At 32.1% G+C, this 17012-nt stretch overlaps 1 protein-coding gene across 1 annotated transcript in view; it reads right to left on the bottom strand.

Annotated features, from left to right (window-relative positions):
- The window catches only part of LOC126734344 (regulator of nonsense transcripts 1), a 67414-nt gene that overhangs the window by 28701 nt on the left and 21701 nt on the right, over nt 1–17012 (bottom strand). The window contains exons 8-10 of the mRNA XM_050437925.1: nt 9496–9787; nt 5684–5922; nt 5443–5619 (exon numbers count right to left, since the gene is read on the bottom strand). Of these exons, the coding sequence (XP_050293882.1) occupies nt 5443–5619; nt 5684–5922; nt 9496–9787 (708 nt within the window). The remainder of the gene's footprint in view (nt 1–5442; nt 5620–5683; nt 5923–9495; nt 9788–17012) is intronic.

Here is a 17012-nt window from a genome sequence, read left to right on the forward strand (position 1 = left end):
TCAGAACTAAAATGTTGGGTATCAATGTTTGCTGACGACATAAAAATATATGTAGTTTCCCTAACTTCTCATCAACAAGTGCAAACCGCCCAACTAGCAAATTAAGTTGTATAAGGTCTGTATAAACAACTATAATATATATCTTTTAGGATACTAAAATTCCTATAACGTGCTACACAACAATTATATGATCCTTATACAACCAAAAAGGGCCCATTTTTATAGAACAGTTTGGTAGTATAACAGTTCTATTAAAAGTGTATATAACTCTTATACGACTGTTTTATGTACGTTTATACAGCTACTATAAAATGGTTTTATAGTGTGTCACGTTGTCACATCTATAAAATGGGATTAAAGCGGCACTATAAAAGTCTTATAAAATGGTTGTATAATGCATTATATTTTTTTATAATGCTGTTTTTTCGAACACAATGAAAACATTTTATCATTTAGCAGCTTAAAAAAGCATTTTATTTTTTAGTGCAGAAAATTAGAACCAAATTATATTTTAAGCGTGTTATTGTGAATAAATCTAGAGGTTGTGCATTGCATTGTTGTAAAAATGGAGACTTGGGCGGATATCGGTCGTAAAAATATGGCGGGGCAGTTATAATATAGCATATTTTATTAAATCATTTGGAAGGTTTGAATTGCACAAATTTTAATGCGGCGCAAATTTTATTGATAGATTGTAGGCATGTGTTTGGCAAAAAAATTAAGCGCTTTAATTTTGGTTAAGTTTCACGTAAACATTTAAAAAAATATAATATTTTTTTTCTTAAAATTCTTTTTTTTTTAATGATTTTAATGGTTTATTACAGCATGTGACGATCCTTTCACAATATAATTCTAAATAATAATAAAGTCACTTTTTTCAATTTAGTTTCATGTTTCCAACTTAATTGTTCATAATGGCGGAGATAGACGATACAAGAATTCCTTATTTAAACATGGCGATTTATAATACAACAATTTTATCCCGAATAACTGCCTTAAAGAATGTTTCATTTGAAAACAAAACGGTATACGATAAAACTGTTTTATAACGAAGAATATATAGGCACTATACAACTGTTTTTGACAAGTAATCATAATATTGAGATTCACGAAAACTAGAGTTTGCCAGATCTTATATGGTACCTAATAAAAATTTTAACTTTTAAAACAGCTGATAAATATTTAATAGTAGACGTTCTCGGAAACACTGATCCGGTTGACCCAATCATCGGCTGATATCACATATCTTTTTTCAATAGTGTTCATTAAAGAAAGATGCAAGATAATCAGCTGATGATTGGGTTAATCGCATCAGTGTTTCCGAAAACGCCTAGTAATAGTAGAGCGCTCCATAGTAATATCAAATATTATTATAGCTAAAGGCAAATAGATAGCTCATCTAATTTGAACGCCGCCGCCGTGAATCGCTCGGAGATAACAATGCCGGTAACCCTCGTGACGTAAAAAACTACAGTTCTAATAAATGGGAATATACAATTATCTGTCACTTGTCAAAAATATCCAATTATCACTCACTATTACGTCATGTAAATCTAGCATATTGTAGTTTGTGACGTTACAAATCGTACAACATTGCTTTTATGAAAATAGGCCATCCTCTTAGTTTTAGTATAATGTCCTTGGTATTCACCTCTACCTTATTTCGCGCATGCGCTTCATAGGTTGAAAACGTTAAAATTTAAAGCAAAAAAAAAAAGACATCCTCATATCAATCAGCTTGTCGCGCGGGCCTATAGAATATGAGAGAAGTATTCCTATTGGTTGGATTTTATAGCTTCAAAATATGTGGAGAGTAGGAAAGTTAAATAACTGATTCGTTTTCGGTATAATCCGTGCTAACTACTCACTATACCTACCTATTTTAAGAAAAGAGTTTTATAATTTTTTAAAACGCAAAAGAGAATGGGGGTTTACATTATTCTAAAAGAATATCGTTGACGTCATATATTTTTTTTAAATACAATGCAGGTAAAATTTTCTTCCAACTATAAAATTTTTAGGTCAACGTGACAACCATGCTCCAAAAAGTTCAAGAAGGACAAAGCGATATCATGATCATGGCATTATACGGTTGTTTAAGGTGGTTGTGTGGGACTGGCGGCACTATACAACCTTTATAGAATCTCTTACATCCTAACCTCAAAAGTGAATGTATTTATTATTGTTATTGTGTTGTCGCCTGAGATTTTAATTTTGCCTTTGTGTATAATAATTATTTTTTATACAATATAAGTTATGTTTAAAATAGTCGAGACTATTGAAAAAGGAAACAAAGAACTCACTGTTGTTTCCATGCGTTGGGAACAATGTGGAACCCTGTTTTGGCCCAAAAAATTTGCATATAAGTATCAACAGGATCCAGAATCCGCTCCTGACCCTAACTGGATGTCCATACCATGCAAGACAAAAAGACAAGGGTTGGGAGTTCTCAATATTGTTCGGGGATCTTTTGGTAGGAAATTTGGAGTAGCTTCATTACATATGGTAAAAAGCTCCATTAATGCTGAATGTGTAATATTATAAGAGGTTGCCCAAGTAATAAGCCGCTTTCTAATTTCAATTTTTTTCTCAGTTTTAGAAAGCAATTTTGTATTTTCTTCGTCATCAGTAGAAATCGGACCAACATTTACATTATCAAAAGAAGTATCCTCAGATTCCAGATTTGGAATATCCATACTATTACTATTATTGTCTGGTTTGTCTTGTGGGATCGGAGGAATTATGTTCTCAAGCTCTGTGGTATCAGGCCTACTTCCATTAAAATGAGAACAAACAATCTCTGGATTACTTGCAAGAATTTGTTGATATTTTTTCTTACAAGGTCTTTTAATATTGCCACTGCGTTTGTTAATTTTTTTCCACTGAGAATTCATTATTAAGTATTATTATTTTAATTAAATTTGTCACCCATCAAAATAAAATATTTTAGTGCAAAAGTGAGGTTACGGCATTCACTTCACTCTTATAACGCAGATCTTAGAACAAATTTATTCTGTCAGACACTGCTTTATCCTATAAGGCATTTTTAAAGGAGAATGTCGTATAGTATCTAAAGTTAACGTATAAAAGTGTTTCATTATGCAGTGCAATTCAATGCTATAAAATATTTATTATGCAACACTATACAGCTTTTATAAGACAAGCTTAAGTAACTATTTCATTGTGCTCTAATATAGTATATTACAGAACTCTTATACAATAGTTATACAGGTCTTATAAAATTATATTTTTGATATTGTATAAAACTTGCTTATAACGTATTATATCATTTTAAAAGAAATTATCGTATATTGCGTTATAGGATATATCGTAAAAGCCACTATAAAACCATTTAATACAAGAATTTTATTTATAAAACAAAATTATCGCAACAAAAGGCTTAATAAAAACAAACAGTCCCTAAAACAACGCTATGCGATTGTTATACAATAATTCGGTTCTTTTAGAATTCCATTTTGCTAGTTGGGCGATCTGGACACTATTTGGAAGTGGTGCAGTGAATGGTTACTTCCTCTTAACGCAGACAAGTGTGTGGTGTTACATTTAGGAAAAAATAATCCCCAGCTACCCTACCAAATAAATAACATTGAACTTAAAAAAGTCGAACAAAAATTTACTTGAATTGTTGCAGCGATGCGCTACACGATCTACGTATGGTTTGCGTATGCCGAGACCTACCTACAGCGAGAGACTTTCAAGTGCAAACTTGCTAACTTTTGATAAACGAAAGCTTCGTGGTGATTTAATTTTTACATTCAGAATCCTGTATAATTATTTGGGCTGTGATCTAAACGAACTATTTGAAAGAAATCGGGATATTAGACTTCGCGGTCACACTTTAAAATTAAAAAAACAAATATATAAAACAAAAACACGTCAAATGTTTTTGCCTAATAGAGTGTTTGATGTTTGGAATTCGTTACCCGTAGATGTCATAACTGCTCCTACTATAAACTGTTTTAAGAATCGTCTGGATAAATTGGACATGTTTAGTGTTTAAATTTGAAAGCTGACATTTGAAGATTTATTGAAATATATTGTAATGCCTACTTAGTTCATAGAGCTATACAGAATGTAAATTCTTGGCTTTTATCTAATAAAATAAATAAATAAATATGAAATTGAAATCAAAAATATGTAAGAAAATAAGCTGGTTTTTAGAAGGTTAACTAATATACATTTATATGCTTTGAAATAATAAATTGTGTATAATATACTATGCATATTATTTGTATAAAGAAAAACATGGATTCTACTGTTTTTTTCTCTGTTTTTAGTTTGTTGTAGTATATAAGCAATATCCATTTTTTAAATATTTTTGTTTTAAGAGTGAATAAGTGTAAAACACCCATATGCTCGTGCGAGGCATTATGTTTTACCTAGAAGTTGCTATTATATTTTTTTTATAAAAATTAGTCCCCGATATCGCAACAGAATTTAACTTATACAGGGTGCCGCCGATCAAGTCTGCACTATTGGTATCTTTGTAAATATTTGAGATACAGGTGCGGGTAAATTAATAAACTAGTAGGATTTTTCCTGCTGATGGTGAAAAAAAAAACATCCAACATTGCATTTTCGAGAAAATGTGATAAATGTACTTTTGTTAAATGGAATCCCGTCGTATCAAATTATTTTGTAAAATGGCTTATTTGTTTGTGTGACTGATTACTAAAGGAATTTTTATAAAAGTAAGCTGGTTTAATACCTATTATAATCACGAAAATAATATTTCTTTTAAAAAGAAAACTAACTGTACTATGTATTGTATTTCTAAAAAACTTCTGGGCTTCTTCTATCTGGGCTACTTTATACACTAAAAACATTTTTTTGTCAAATACTCATTGATATTCTTTCTAAATAAAACTTATTCTAGTTTCATTTAATATTCAGATTAAAGAATTTTTTTTTGACTTGTCATGTGAAATTTACCAATTTAGACTTATTACACTTTTATTGGCCATCTGCGATTTGACTGCGATTAAAACATTAGCACTTAAAGTTAATTACAGCTTTTTTTTAATTTCAATCAGAGTATTAGGAATAATGATTTTTAAACTTTTAAAATATTTAACCCTGGGATTATTCTTGGAAAGTTTCATTAATATTCTCTGAACAGACCCCGAAGTGTTCTAATCGTTTAAATAATTATATTTTATGCAAATTGGTAGAATTAGGTCCCTTATTATTATAATTATAGAAATCAATCTTATGTGAGACACACACAATAAATGAAAACACTCCAAAGATTAATATTTCATAATCGATTTTCGACAATAACCTCTAGTAAGCCTCACTTATAGATATAAAACTTGTTTATCAGGACTAAGAACTTTCCTCTTGTTTGTTACTTTTAGGTTTAAAATTGGGAAACTGTTATTCTTTTCTCTTATATTACTAATTAGGAGTCATAAAAATTACCTTGTCGCTATTTTCTCTACATTAGACGCTTCGGTTCTGTTTAGATAGCTGGTGCCGCTGCCAGCGATCTCCTCCTGGCCTTGAGTGACCAAAAAGAACATCGGTCTGTCTTGTATTGGCCACGGAAAATCAATGTTGACCAATTTTCTCTCTTCGGCACTAACACCGTTTTGCAAACTAATTTAAAAAAAAAACAAATATTAATAGCTGCTCTTTTTTCGATATTAACAAAATTATTTACCTTCCTTCATAAAAGAAATCTGAAGGAAACCGGGAGAGTTCAGGGTGCATACGGTACTGCACCTCAAGCCTAAAAGGTCTAATTCCCAAGACGACGAGTCTCTCGAACAGCGATTGAGAAAGGCCGGCTCTGGCTGCTTTTTTACACATTACTACTGGACCAAGTTGACAGTGATCGCCTACCAAAATTAGCTGTTTAACACCGAGGACCACCGGTACCATACATTCAGGTTCTGTTGCCTACAAAATTAGTAAAATTATACAAAAGATCCTATAAGGCATTCAAAATATTTGAAAAAATAACTGATACATCATCAAAACTTTGTACAAGATGACGTTATAAAGGTATTGTCCGTAGATCCTGAGCATTTAAAATAAAAAACAATAACATAACATAAACTAATACTGCTTCAAAAAAATTCTAATATACTCTAGTTAACATATATTTTGTATGTATGTATTATGAGCTCTCTTTCACGAATATTAAGAAACACTCTCAGCGGCCCAAAAAGCTGAGTATTTTTATTGATCTTTATATTTTTAGGTCGCACAAGTTCGTCACGCATTTAATTTGGTCCGTCTTTATCAAACTTTTAAAAAAACTCCATCCTTTAAAAAAGCCTCTTTCCTTCCGGGCAGTACTTCATCCTTTAAATTTGCATTATCTATCCTTAAACCTGTTTTTTTTTTTACTTTTTTAAAACAAAAACTAATAAGTAAACCAATCAGTAACATTAAAGCTGATGAAATTACCTAAAAATTACTCCCCTGGTTATCTGAAACTCCAATTAAAAAAAAGAAGTGTTATAATCTTGTGTAAAAGAGCCACTTCAAGTTGCATTTTCTTTGAATTTTAAAACCACATATTATATTACGTTTATTTAACATATTTCGTGTGTATTTTACATGTGCATAACGTATATTTAATTAAAATTTAAACACCCTTTTGATGATTCGTCTCTTATTTTGAAGGGACGATATTGTTTCCAAGTTAAATGATGTCAGGAAGTGCTGCTGCCGACGTACTGTGTCCCCCATAAGATCACATATTCCTTTCGTGCATTGATTTTTTTGCAAAAAAAAACTGATTTAGTATAACAGAATTTGTATAACTAAACTTTTGTTTCACAAAAAATTGAACTTTTTCACTTACCTGCACACTTTTGTGTGCTATACTATTGATATAAGAGCTGTCTAATTCATATTTTTTAGGTTATTTAGCATATAACATAATATTAAAATATATCATATGTATATCAATTTTTATTGAAAAATTCGAACAATTACTATTTATATTTATGTTACACATGTTACATAAAAATCCGCCTTTGAACAAAATTAAATGTATTCAATTTTGACCGTTTAAAAGAGAAATGTAAAAAATGTCAAATTGTGCTATAGTTTTTGCCGATAACGTTAAAGGAAGGAGTTTCGGGTTTATTATTGTAGGGTAAAAATGAACCTTATTATATAAAATCGTAATAAATTAATGCGGGATAGGATCCTTTTTTTTGGCGAGATTGTGCACGAAAAAATATATATGCGCTATTACATCAAGAAGAAAATATTTCATAAGTTCTTTTTCGTCCTCTTCCTATTAATTCCTCTTTATATTTTCAAAAACTCCTCATTAAAAACCTATTAGTCACCTTGCACAGTGTTTTTAGGATTCAAGCATAATTATGTCACTTAATTGTCTTTACCTAATTACCTATACCTTAAACCTAATCTATTTACCTAATACCTTAATTTTTTATAAGTAAAGGAACGCTGACTGGCCACGCATTTTGTTCTACGAAGGATGATCAAGATCAAGATTTTGGCAAGTTAAGTAAGTACTTGTTTCAGATGATGCGAGAGAGCTTGCATTGCCACAATAAAGAATGATCCTTTGTTGCCGTATTTTTCAGTATTTCAGCAAGCACTTCCGAATTCAGAAACCATTCTACGTTGCTCCAATGTTAGTTATGCCTTTTTGGGGCTTAAGCAACAAGGGGGTAGTGAATATTTATTTTTGTGATTAAAAAAAAGCAGCTAGGTACCTAGATGTTCTGCTGGGTTAGAAGATTCTTGTGGTCTTCGTATATCAAAAAAACTTAACTCTATTTTCTCTTTTTATCTTGGAAGCAGCTAGTCTTATTGATAAATGTCCTAAACCTTCCTCTAACACTGGCCATATGACTCATCAAGTAGATGATTTTCCCCTACATCCTCCCTTACCAGAAACTCACTCATATACCGTAATAAAAAAAATACAATCGTTCCTCTACGTATTAGACGAACATGCATATTATAGCCTTGGGGAATATTTTAACGATACCTTTTGTTTTGTACTATTATTGTTTACTTTACTTCCTCTAGCTTCTGTTTTTGGCAGCAGTTTTACTTATTTTTAAGCGTGTTTTGTTATTCTTTGAAAATGTGTTTTTAAAAATGTTATAGTATAGACATTTGTATTGGTTCTTCTATAAATTTGTATTTTTTTAGTTTTTAGGATGCTTGTAGACTTTGTCTAGCTAAGGAAAGGTACAGCACGTGTTGTTCGGCTCGGTTGCGTTAATTCTTATATTTGTGTTCTGTGCCTTTAAATTAAATTACAAAAAGGCGCGCTACTGTCGCTAATCGCTGCGTTATTAGGGGACAAAACTTGGCGCAGCTTTGAAACAGATGGTGTACCTTTCCTTAGCTAGACAAACTCAAAACACAAGATTTTGTCTTACGCAATATAGCACATATTCTTTCTTTCATCCTGAAGAATCAAGCAATCATTTGCTATGTGCGTCGTGTATTAATCAATTTTATAATAAATTGTATCGTCCTGACGGCCCTTAAAGTCGATTGTTATGTTGTTTCGGTCTCATATTCCTAGATCCAAAAATCGACACTTGTTTAGAATTTAAATACAGCTTTGCAGCAGCTTTTGATGCTCCGCGATTATATTTCTTGAGTATTTGTTAGTACCGATTCACACGAGCATCTTTTTGAGTTTTTTACGCTGGATCTAAAGCAATTTTTTCCCTGTCGTCATACTAATCAAACCTGAACATTTTTATTTACTATGCAGCATCAATATTTTCTAGAACAACTGACTTTGGATGACCTTCTCTTTCGCAGCTGAACGAATAATGCATACGATGGGACTCATACCAGCATTTCACAGTAGCAGATTATGGTATAACGAGAAGTTCATTGCATAAAAGTAAATTAACCAGTGCACTCCGTTATAATATCCGGATTAATATTGCTATAACTTTGTTATTTTTAGGTTTATGCTATTAGTGTAAATAAACTATTTTATTAAGAAAATTATTTTCTTTTGATTTATGGAAAAATATACACGAGATTCCATTTAACAAAAGTACATTTTTCACATTTTCTCAAAAACGCGATGTTCAATTTTTTTTCTGTTCCCACCATTTTAATCAGCAGAAAAAATCCCACTAGTTTACTAATTTACACGACCCCGTATTTTAAATATTAAGGTACCAACAGTGCCGACTTGAGATGCTAAAAGCTAAAGGTTTTGTGAAAAACGTAATGAACCATATTACGCGACCATGTTATAAAACTTTTAGCATTAAATGATAGATATGACTACTTTAAAATCTATATTACATCGGCTGATTTTTATTGCTATTATAAGCCTTTTACATAAATAGTGCGAACTTATAGTAATTAAAATTGTTACTTGGGCAGATAACTTTGACAATGTTTATTTTTGTTTGATGGTTAATTAACGTCTTATTATTAATAATAATTCTGTACACCTAATTCGATAAAAAAAACCAAGAACTTAAGATTCACTTATCTTACCTGCATACTTTCATCAATCAAAATTGAATGGAACTTCAAGCGAACTAATCGGGGGTCGCCGGCGCCTACGCAAGTGCAACATATAACGTCTGCGGCCTCTAACAGTTCTTTTTCGGCAAGTTTTTTTAACATTCTGTAACGTTTTTCGTCGACACTGGACAGTTCTCCGGTCTCATCTTTTAGCTGTTGTAACTTTTGTAGTTCAGTATTGCCTTCCATTTTCCTTATTTGATTGTGAAGCGCGAGAAAACTTACTGGGGAGTCTATGGCTTCGCGAGATTTAGCACATAATCTACAAAGATATGATACTATTCAGTAACGTCCACTTATAACAAGCCTGAATAAATCGATATTAAAGTGCGTTAAGCGATGTTTATTATAAAGGGTATGGGATTATTTTTACTAATACCTAATTTAAACAGGCCGTTCTTAGATTTTCCATAGATACATAATATCCACCTCATTTAAAGTATCTTATAATGTGAAATATAATTAGGGTATTTCACATAATAAGATACCAATTTATATTTTAATTTTTTTATTATTTCTTAAAAATAAAATACAAAAATGCTAAATAGCTTATCAAATCAAATTTATTTATTTCAATCAATCAATCAATCAATGCTTTATTGTCAAGAAATTGTTACAATTTGTAGACAAAGCTGTAAAACAAAAAAGACACAAAAATGCAAACAAAACACAATTAAAAAAAAGAAAAACAAAACAAAATTTTAAAAAAATATAAATAAATAAATAGAATAGATTATCTACAATATATACAGATTAATACAATTTAGAAATTGTAAGTAGTCAAAAATATTATTATAAAATATACAATTTAATGTATACAATGTCAAAAAAAAAGATCATTAAAAAATCTCTCTATGTTGAAAAAAAATTTTAAAAAGTAAAAAATTATAAAAAATCCTAAAATAGCTACAAAAAGCAGTATACCTAAACATGTACAGATAGTAAAAATACATAATCTGCTAGTGCGAAATTTCAAATCAATGATTACAAAAAAAAATCGTTAACTGTGTAAAAAGCTCTCTCCAGTAAGAATGCTTTTAATGCTTTACGAAATGCAAAAAAAGATGTGATGGATTTAATTTCCAATGGCAGATGATTGTGCAGTTTTTTTGCATTATATAATATGGAACTTTTGACCAACTCTGAATGTGGGGTAGGCAGGTATAGATCATGTTCCGTGTATCTAAGTAGATAACTATGGGAAGGCCTATCAGATGCTGAACCGTGTTTGCGTATTAGACAAGGGGACTCAAATATGAATAAAGATGGAAAAGTTAATATTTGAAATTTTTTGAAGAAATGCTGGCAATGACTTCTGTATTTAAGTCTCAGTGTATAACGTAAAGCTCTCTTTTGTAGTCTAAAAATACGGTCAAATTGAGTTGCACTACATGTACCCCAGAATGGAAGGGCGTATCGAAGGTGCGATTCAAAAAGGGCAAAATAAACTGTTCTAGAAGTAGACAGGCTAAGCTCCTTAGAAATTGATCTTAACGCAAAACAAGCGGAACTTAATTTTCTTGATAAAAAGTCAATATGTGTGTCCCATTTTAACGAGTTGTCAACAGTTAGCCCTAAAAACTTTACAGAATCAACTTCGTCAATTGTTGTATTACCAAGTACAAAAGATTGCAAGGTATTTTTATAGGACAACATTTTAGTTTTGGAAATGTTGAGACAAAGGAGATTAGAGTCGCACCATGATTTGATAGTAGTTAAGTCACTTGATACGGTTCTATGAAGTTTAGAAATATCCGGATCACTCCAGGTAAAACTAGTATCATCAGCAAATAGACAGACTTTACCGTTAATATTTAGATTAGCAATTTCATTGATGAAGATAAGAAACAAAATAGGGCCAAGTACGGAACCTTGAGGCACTCCACTTTGTATTGGCTTGCAAGAAGACATAGTCGAATCAATTCTCACAGCTTGACTTCTGTTACTAAGATACGACTTAAACCATTCAAAAGGCGCTCCTCTGAACCCGTAATATTGCAACTTTTTTAATAAGATGTCATGATTAACACAATCAAAGGCTTTAGAAAAATCACAGAAAATTGTTGCTGTGGGGTGTTGGTTGTTTAAGCTAGAGTATACATTATTAAAAAGAGAAAACATAGCATCATTTGTGCATTTGTTATTTAAAAATCCAAATTGATGGGAAGTAAGTATTTTATATTTTAGCAAAAATGATTGAAGTCTTTTTTTAACCAATCTTTCAATAATTTTTGAAAGTGTGGGAAGAAGAGCAATAGGGCGATAGTTGGAAGACTGATCTTTGTCTCCTCCTTTATGTAGTGGAATTATTATCGCCAACTTAAGGCAGTTAGGAAAAACACCTTTTTCAAAAGACTGATTAATTAGAGTAATAAGATGACATAATGTACATTCGGGCAGATTTGAAAACATTTGGAGAGTAATTCCATCAATTCCAGAAGAGCCTTTGTTTTTGATTTCCCTCTAGGTTGATTGATTGATTTGATTTCCCTCTGGTAACACTACGGGCGTAAAGAAGAAGCTGTGGAAATTCTCATTTGCAATGGGAAGATATGAAAGTGGATCATGGGAAGGAGTTATGGTACTCATTAAATTATTTGCCACATTTACAAAATAATAATTAAGGTTTTCAGATGAAGTGGAGATAGTATCCGACAAAGAAGGCTTATTTCTTAAAGCATTAACAATCGACCATGTTTCCTTAGCCACATTTTTAGATTTAGCCAGTCTCCTATTATAGTAAATATCCTTGGCGGCTTTTAAAGTTCTCTGATAAATCTTTTTGTAATAATTTCAGATATAGTCTAGCCATTGCCGAACGGGAAGAACATAGTGAGGAGGAGAGCCGTCTTGCTGGAAATATATTTCAAACGACGAGTTTCCAGACAAATGGATAGGGCGAAGGGAGCCTATAGAATGGCCTGCTAGATCTTCTGATATAACGCCGTTAGACTTTGTTCTATGGGGTCATTTGAAATCTATTGTGTTTACTCCGCAGCCTGAAAGTTTGGATGAACTTCGTCAACGCATCATCGACAGCTGCCATGATATCCCACAACATGTTTTTGAAAATGTCCGTCAGGAATTTGAACCTCGCCTATATCATTGGCCAAAAACGGGCAACATTTTGAACACTTAATGAAATAAAAACTGATATTTTCATGTTTTTGTTTTCTATCTGAACAAATTAAGATAAACAAAGATTTTTCTAATTTTCTCGAAAACGAATTAGCCGATTTAAAAAAATCAAACGTCAAATTAAAAGACTTCGAAAGACCTTTTAAACAAGCTATTACTCGATATCCCTTGCCATTTAAAATTTTTAAGGGGATGACCCTGGGGGGCAGAGGGTGAAAGGGAGTGAAGTAATTTTAGGTTAGAAAGTTGTCCCCCTTGACAAACCTTTTGACGTATTTCGGCGTTTTTTTTTTAAACAGTGGTTTTCGATAAATCCGTGGTGGAAAGTTTTCAAATAAACACCCTGTATACACTATATAAATAAGTGGTTTTGAATATTGATGAACTCATTATGAAAAAACTAAAATCACAAGGCAGTTTTACCATTAACCAAAACTCTTTATTTCACTTTTGATAAGTGTTTTGCTAACGATGTTAGCATATTTTCTCTTTACATTGGTACCAAACCTTTTTTATGAAATTTAGACGATGAAATTATGGAATTACTAAGCCCTTACTGCAATGATTGATTTAATTCGAATATCGTTCAAATTAAATGTCGCCGATCCACATGCATTTCCTCGACGCTCCCCTTCTTGAATTATAGTGGGGCGACCAGATCTGGATTTTGTTCTAGGTGTTTTTTCTTCTTTATATTATTTTCTTTAAAAGTAACTTTGGTATATTATTTGCATTTAGTCGTTAGTGTTATTAGTGTTCCACTTGTTAAGCTCTACAAAACAGCGTTGAGAGATTTTTCGTACAACGTTTCGTTTCGGAAAAACCATCATAAACTTTATTTTGTTATATGAGGCGTCAAAAAAGCATAAAAATAAAGAAAAAAATCTACAGGTAGTAACGCTGTATTAATTCGGAACATTGACACAACTTTCGATTTACAAATAAAATATTTAAGTATTTATTTTTACGAAATTTTATTAATTATAATTATTTGTTTCCATTATATTTGGTTAGAAAATAATAGGGCTTAATACTAGTTTTTGTTTCATCAATAGAAAAAAATCATTCCATTTCTATAATTAATTTGAAGAGGTCTATGAGATTATGTTTTTTTTTATTGGATTTCTAATTTTCTGGAATCTGTACCACATTTTTAAAATATTCAGCATTACTAGATTGTCCACTTAGCCATAACTTTTTTTTCTGCTAAATTTGCCACACAAAAGCAGAATTATTCTTTCTTTACAGAGCTTGCCACATTGAAATTGACTTAGTAAACTTATAAAATAACTTATTAGTCATCTCCACTTCGTCATTTAAGTTTCTTGCAATTAGTTCGGTCGTTTACACAATTTTATTCATATCCACCGATAAAGTTTGATGCGTGGAATCCAATAATTTTAACTGTTAGTTAGTTTTCCTTAATAAGCTAGTTAGTTATCTTTCTTTAAAAAAATTAATTCTGCTTCTACTAACTGAAGGTTTTGTTATGTACGCAACTTCGTTCCTAGATCTTCAGCTCTTTTACTTCAACTGATCGCTCTTTTAAACGCTGAAAAAATATTTCAGAGTGTCTTCTGTTTACAGGTTCTAGATCATTATACCCAAAATACAGATTCTGTAGTCTATAGATTGGTGCACTATCAATGAATAAATTATTTAATTATTTGAAATTATTGTCACTTTTCTATCTTATCTTGGCAATCAATATTTTTTTGTGAATGCTTTTTATTTTTATTTTTTTATTCCCTGAATTACTTTTCTTCTTCTGGAAAGGGCTGGTCCATTAATAAATATTTATTTATTTATTAAATTGACAGGCACTCCCCATTATCTCATAGAGACATAAATAAAAAATTACCAACTATAAAGATATATTATTAAACTGTAAACACCTAGAACAAAACAAAACTATGATATTATAATAGTTCCCAATCTACGACTAATGAAATTCTTAAACTGGTTGAAAGATAAATTGAAAATATCAATATCATTATGATTGTTCAGAAATCTAAATGCTCAATCAAAGGCACTATTATATTCATAGTTTGTATCACGAAAACTTACATGAATAAAGGTTAAAACGTCTTGGTGTCCATTGTGGAACATTAAATTTAACATGATTCAAGTTTAATCGATCAAGTACTACTTGCATATCAAAATTATGCATTGGAATACCCAATTCATAAGCACAGAACTTTAATAACCTTTTTAAAACCTTTTCAGTGAAACAATATATTGATCATAGAAAGAAGACCATACAATTGTAGCACATTTAAGTGGTGAAACAAGAGAACATTATATAGTCCTCACTACATCAACTGAAAAGTAACTGTAATTTTTCAAGTTAAACCCCAGCATCCAGAGACCCCTCAGATGAAACCTAAAATACTCACTGAAACCAATGCCAAGATCATTAACTTGGTTTTTATACAGGGTGTTTCAGAACTATGGGATCAAACGTCTGGGGGTTGTTCAGTGCAACAGAAGAATCCATTACCTAAATAGGATCTGCTGCATTTATTTTTGCCTTTTGTACATGATACCATAACAACAATTGTTTAAAATCAACGCTTATCAATGTCAATTCTCAATGTCATGTTTAAAAATTTTATAGCTTACAATTTTTAAACATTTATTGCTAATGGAAAACTTTACCAATCAAGAATTGGCGGATATGCATTTGGCATAAGGAGCAACAAACTGCAATGCACGAGCAGCATCGCGGTTGTATCATGAACGTTATCCCGAACGACAGCATCCTGGATACAAAAAGTTTATTGCGGTTCATCGGCGGCTCTCTAGGCATGTTTAAGACTAAGATGCATGATACTGGTGTTGCTCGAACCGTAAGAACGGTCGAATTTGAAGAAGAGGTGCTTCAGCGAGTTTCCGATGAACCATCAAATAGCACACGTGACGTCGCTAAGAATATGAATACGAGTAACGCTTCTGTCTGGCGGGTACTATACGAGCAACAACTCCATCCTTACCACTTCCAGAAAGTTCAAGGTATGACTGCAGCCGATTATCATCCTAGAGTTCAATTTTGTCGATGGCTTTTGGATCACATCATTGCACAACCAAATTTTGTACGATATGTTTTGTGGACCGATGAAGCCTCTTTCACAAGAGACGGTATTTTTAATAGTAGGAATAGCCATGTTTGGGACGAAGAAAATCCTTATGCAATTTTCCCAAGAAAACATCAGAATCGTTGGTCTGTCAACGTACAGGCAGGCATTGTTGATGATATTTAATTGGGCCATACCTTCTACCGAAACGGTTAACAGGACCTATTTATCTGCGTTTCTTGGAGGAAGTTCTCCCAGAACTCCTTGAAAATGTTCCAATAAACGTTAGACAGCAAATATGGTTTCAGCATAATGGAGCGCCGGCTCACTTTGCTGTACAAGTACGCGAGTATTTGGCTCAGCGGCTTGGACACCGTTGGATTACCAGAGGTGGAGCAGTTTCTTGGCTTCCTAGGTCACCCGATTTAACGTCGCTCGATTTTTTCTTGTGGGGACATGTAAAGTCTTTAGTCTACGAAACTCCAGTAGAATCAGAGCTAGACTTAATTGGACGAATAACAGCAGCATTTGAAATCATTCAAAACGAGGATCAAATTTTTAGTGTAGTCCGCCGAAATCATGTGCGGCGTTTAAATCGGTGTATTGAGGTTGGACGAAGACATTTTGAACAATTGTTGTGATGGTATCATATACAAAAGGTAAAAATAAATGCATCAGATCCTATTTAGGTAATTAATATTTTTTCTAAATTTAAACGGGTCTTAGGGCCGTAGTGGCGTAGTGACACATTTCCGGACATGGGTTCCTATACTCAAATGGATTCTACTGTTGCACTGAACAACCCCTAGAAGTTTGATCCCATAGTTCTGAAACACCCTGTATAGTAACTTAGTATTATTCATAGTATAATTCAATTTCAGAACAATTTAAGCTATTTATATCATGTGAAAAAGCTAAAATCAAAATACTTATCAACGTTTAAGTATAAATGGCATTCTGCAGAAAAAGAACGTAATTAAAGCTCTGCACACTTCTCTACAAAACCTCAAATAAAAGTTGATCATGAATATTGTTAATAAAAATATTGAATAATAAGGTTTAACAATAAGGCCACCCTGAGGCACCGCTATAGAGAAATCAATAACATTCGATATATGATTATAAAGATTTACTTTCTGCGCACGACCCTCACCCTCAAAAAGCTCGACATCCGCCGCAAGGCCTGTTTGGTAAATCCTAAACTCCCCAGAGTACTTAAAAAGCAGTAAATCGAAACTAACGACGTCAAAGGCTCTGGTGAAATCAGTATAGATG

This window comes from Anthonomus grandis, chromosome 3 (genome assembly GCF_022605725.1).
Source record: "Anthonomus grandis grandis chromosome 3, icAntGran1.3, whole genome shotgun sequence".
NCBI lineage: Eukaryota > Metazoa > Arthropoda > Insecta > Coleoptera > Curculionidae > Anthonomus > Anthonomus grandis.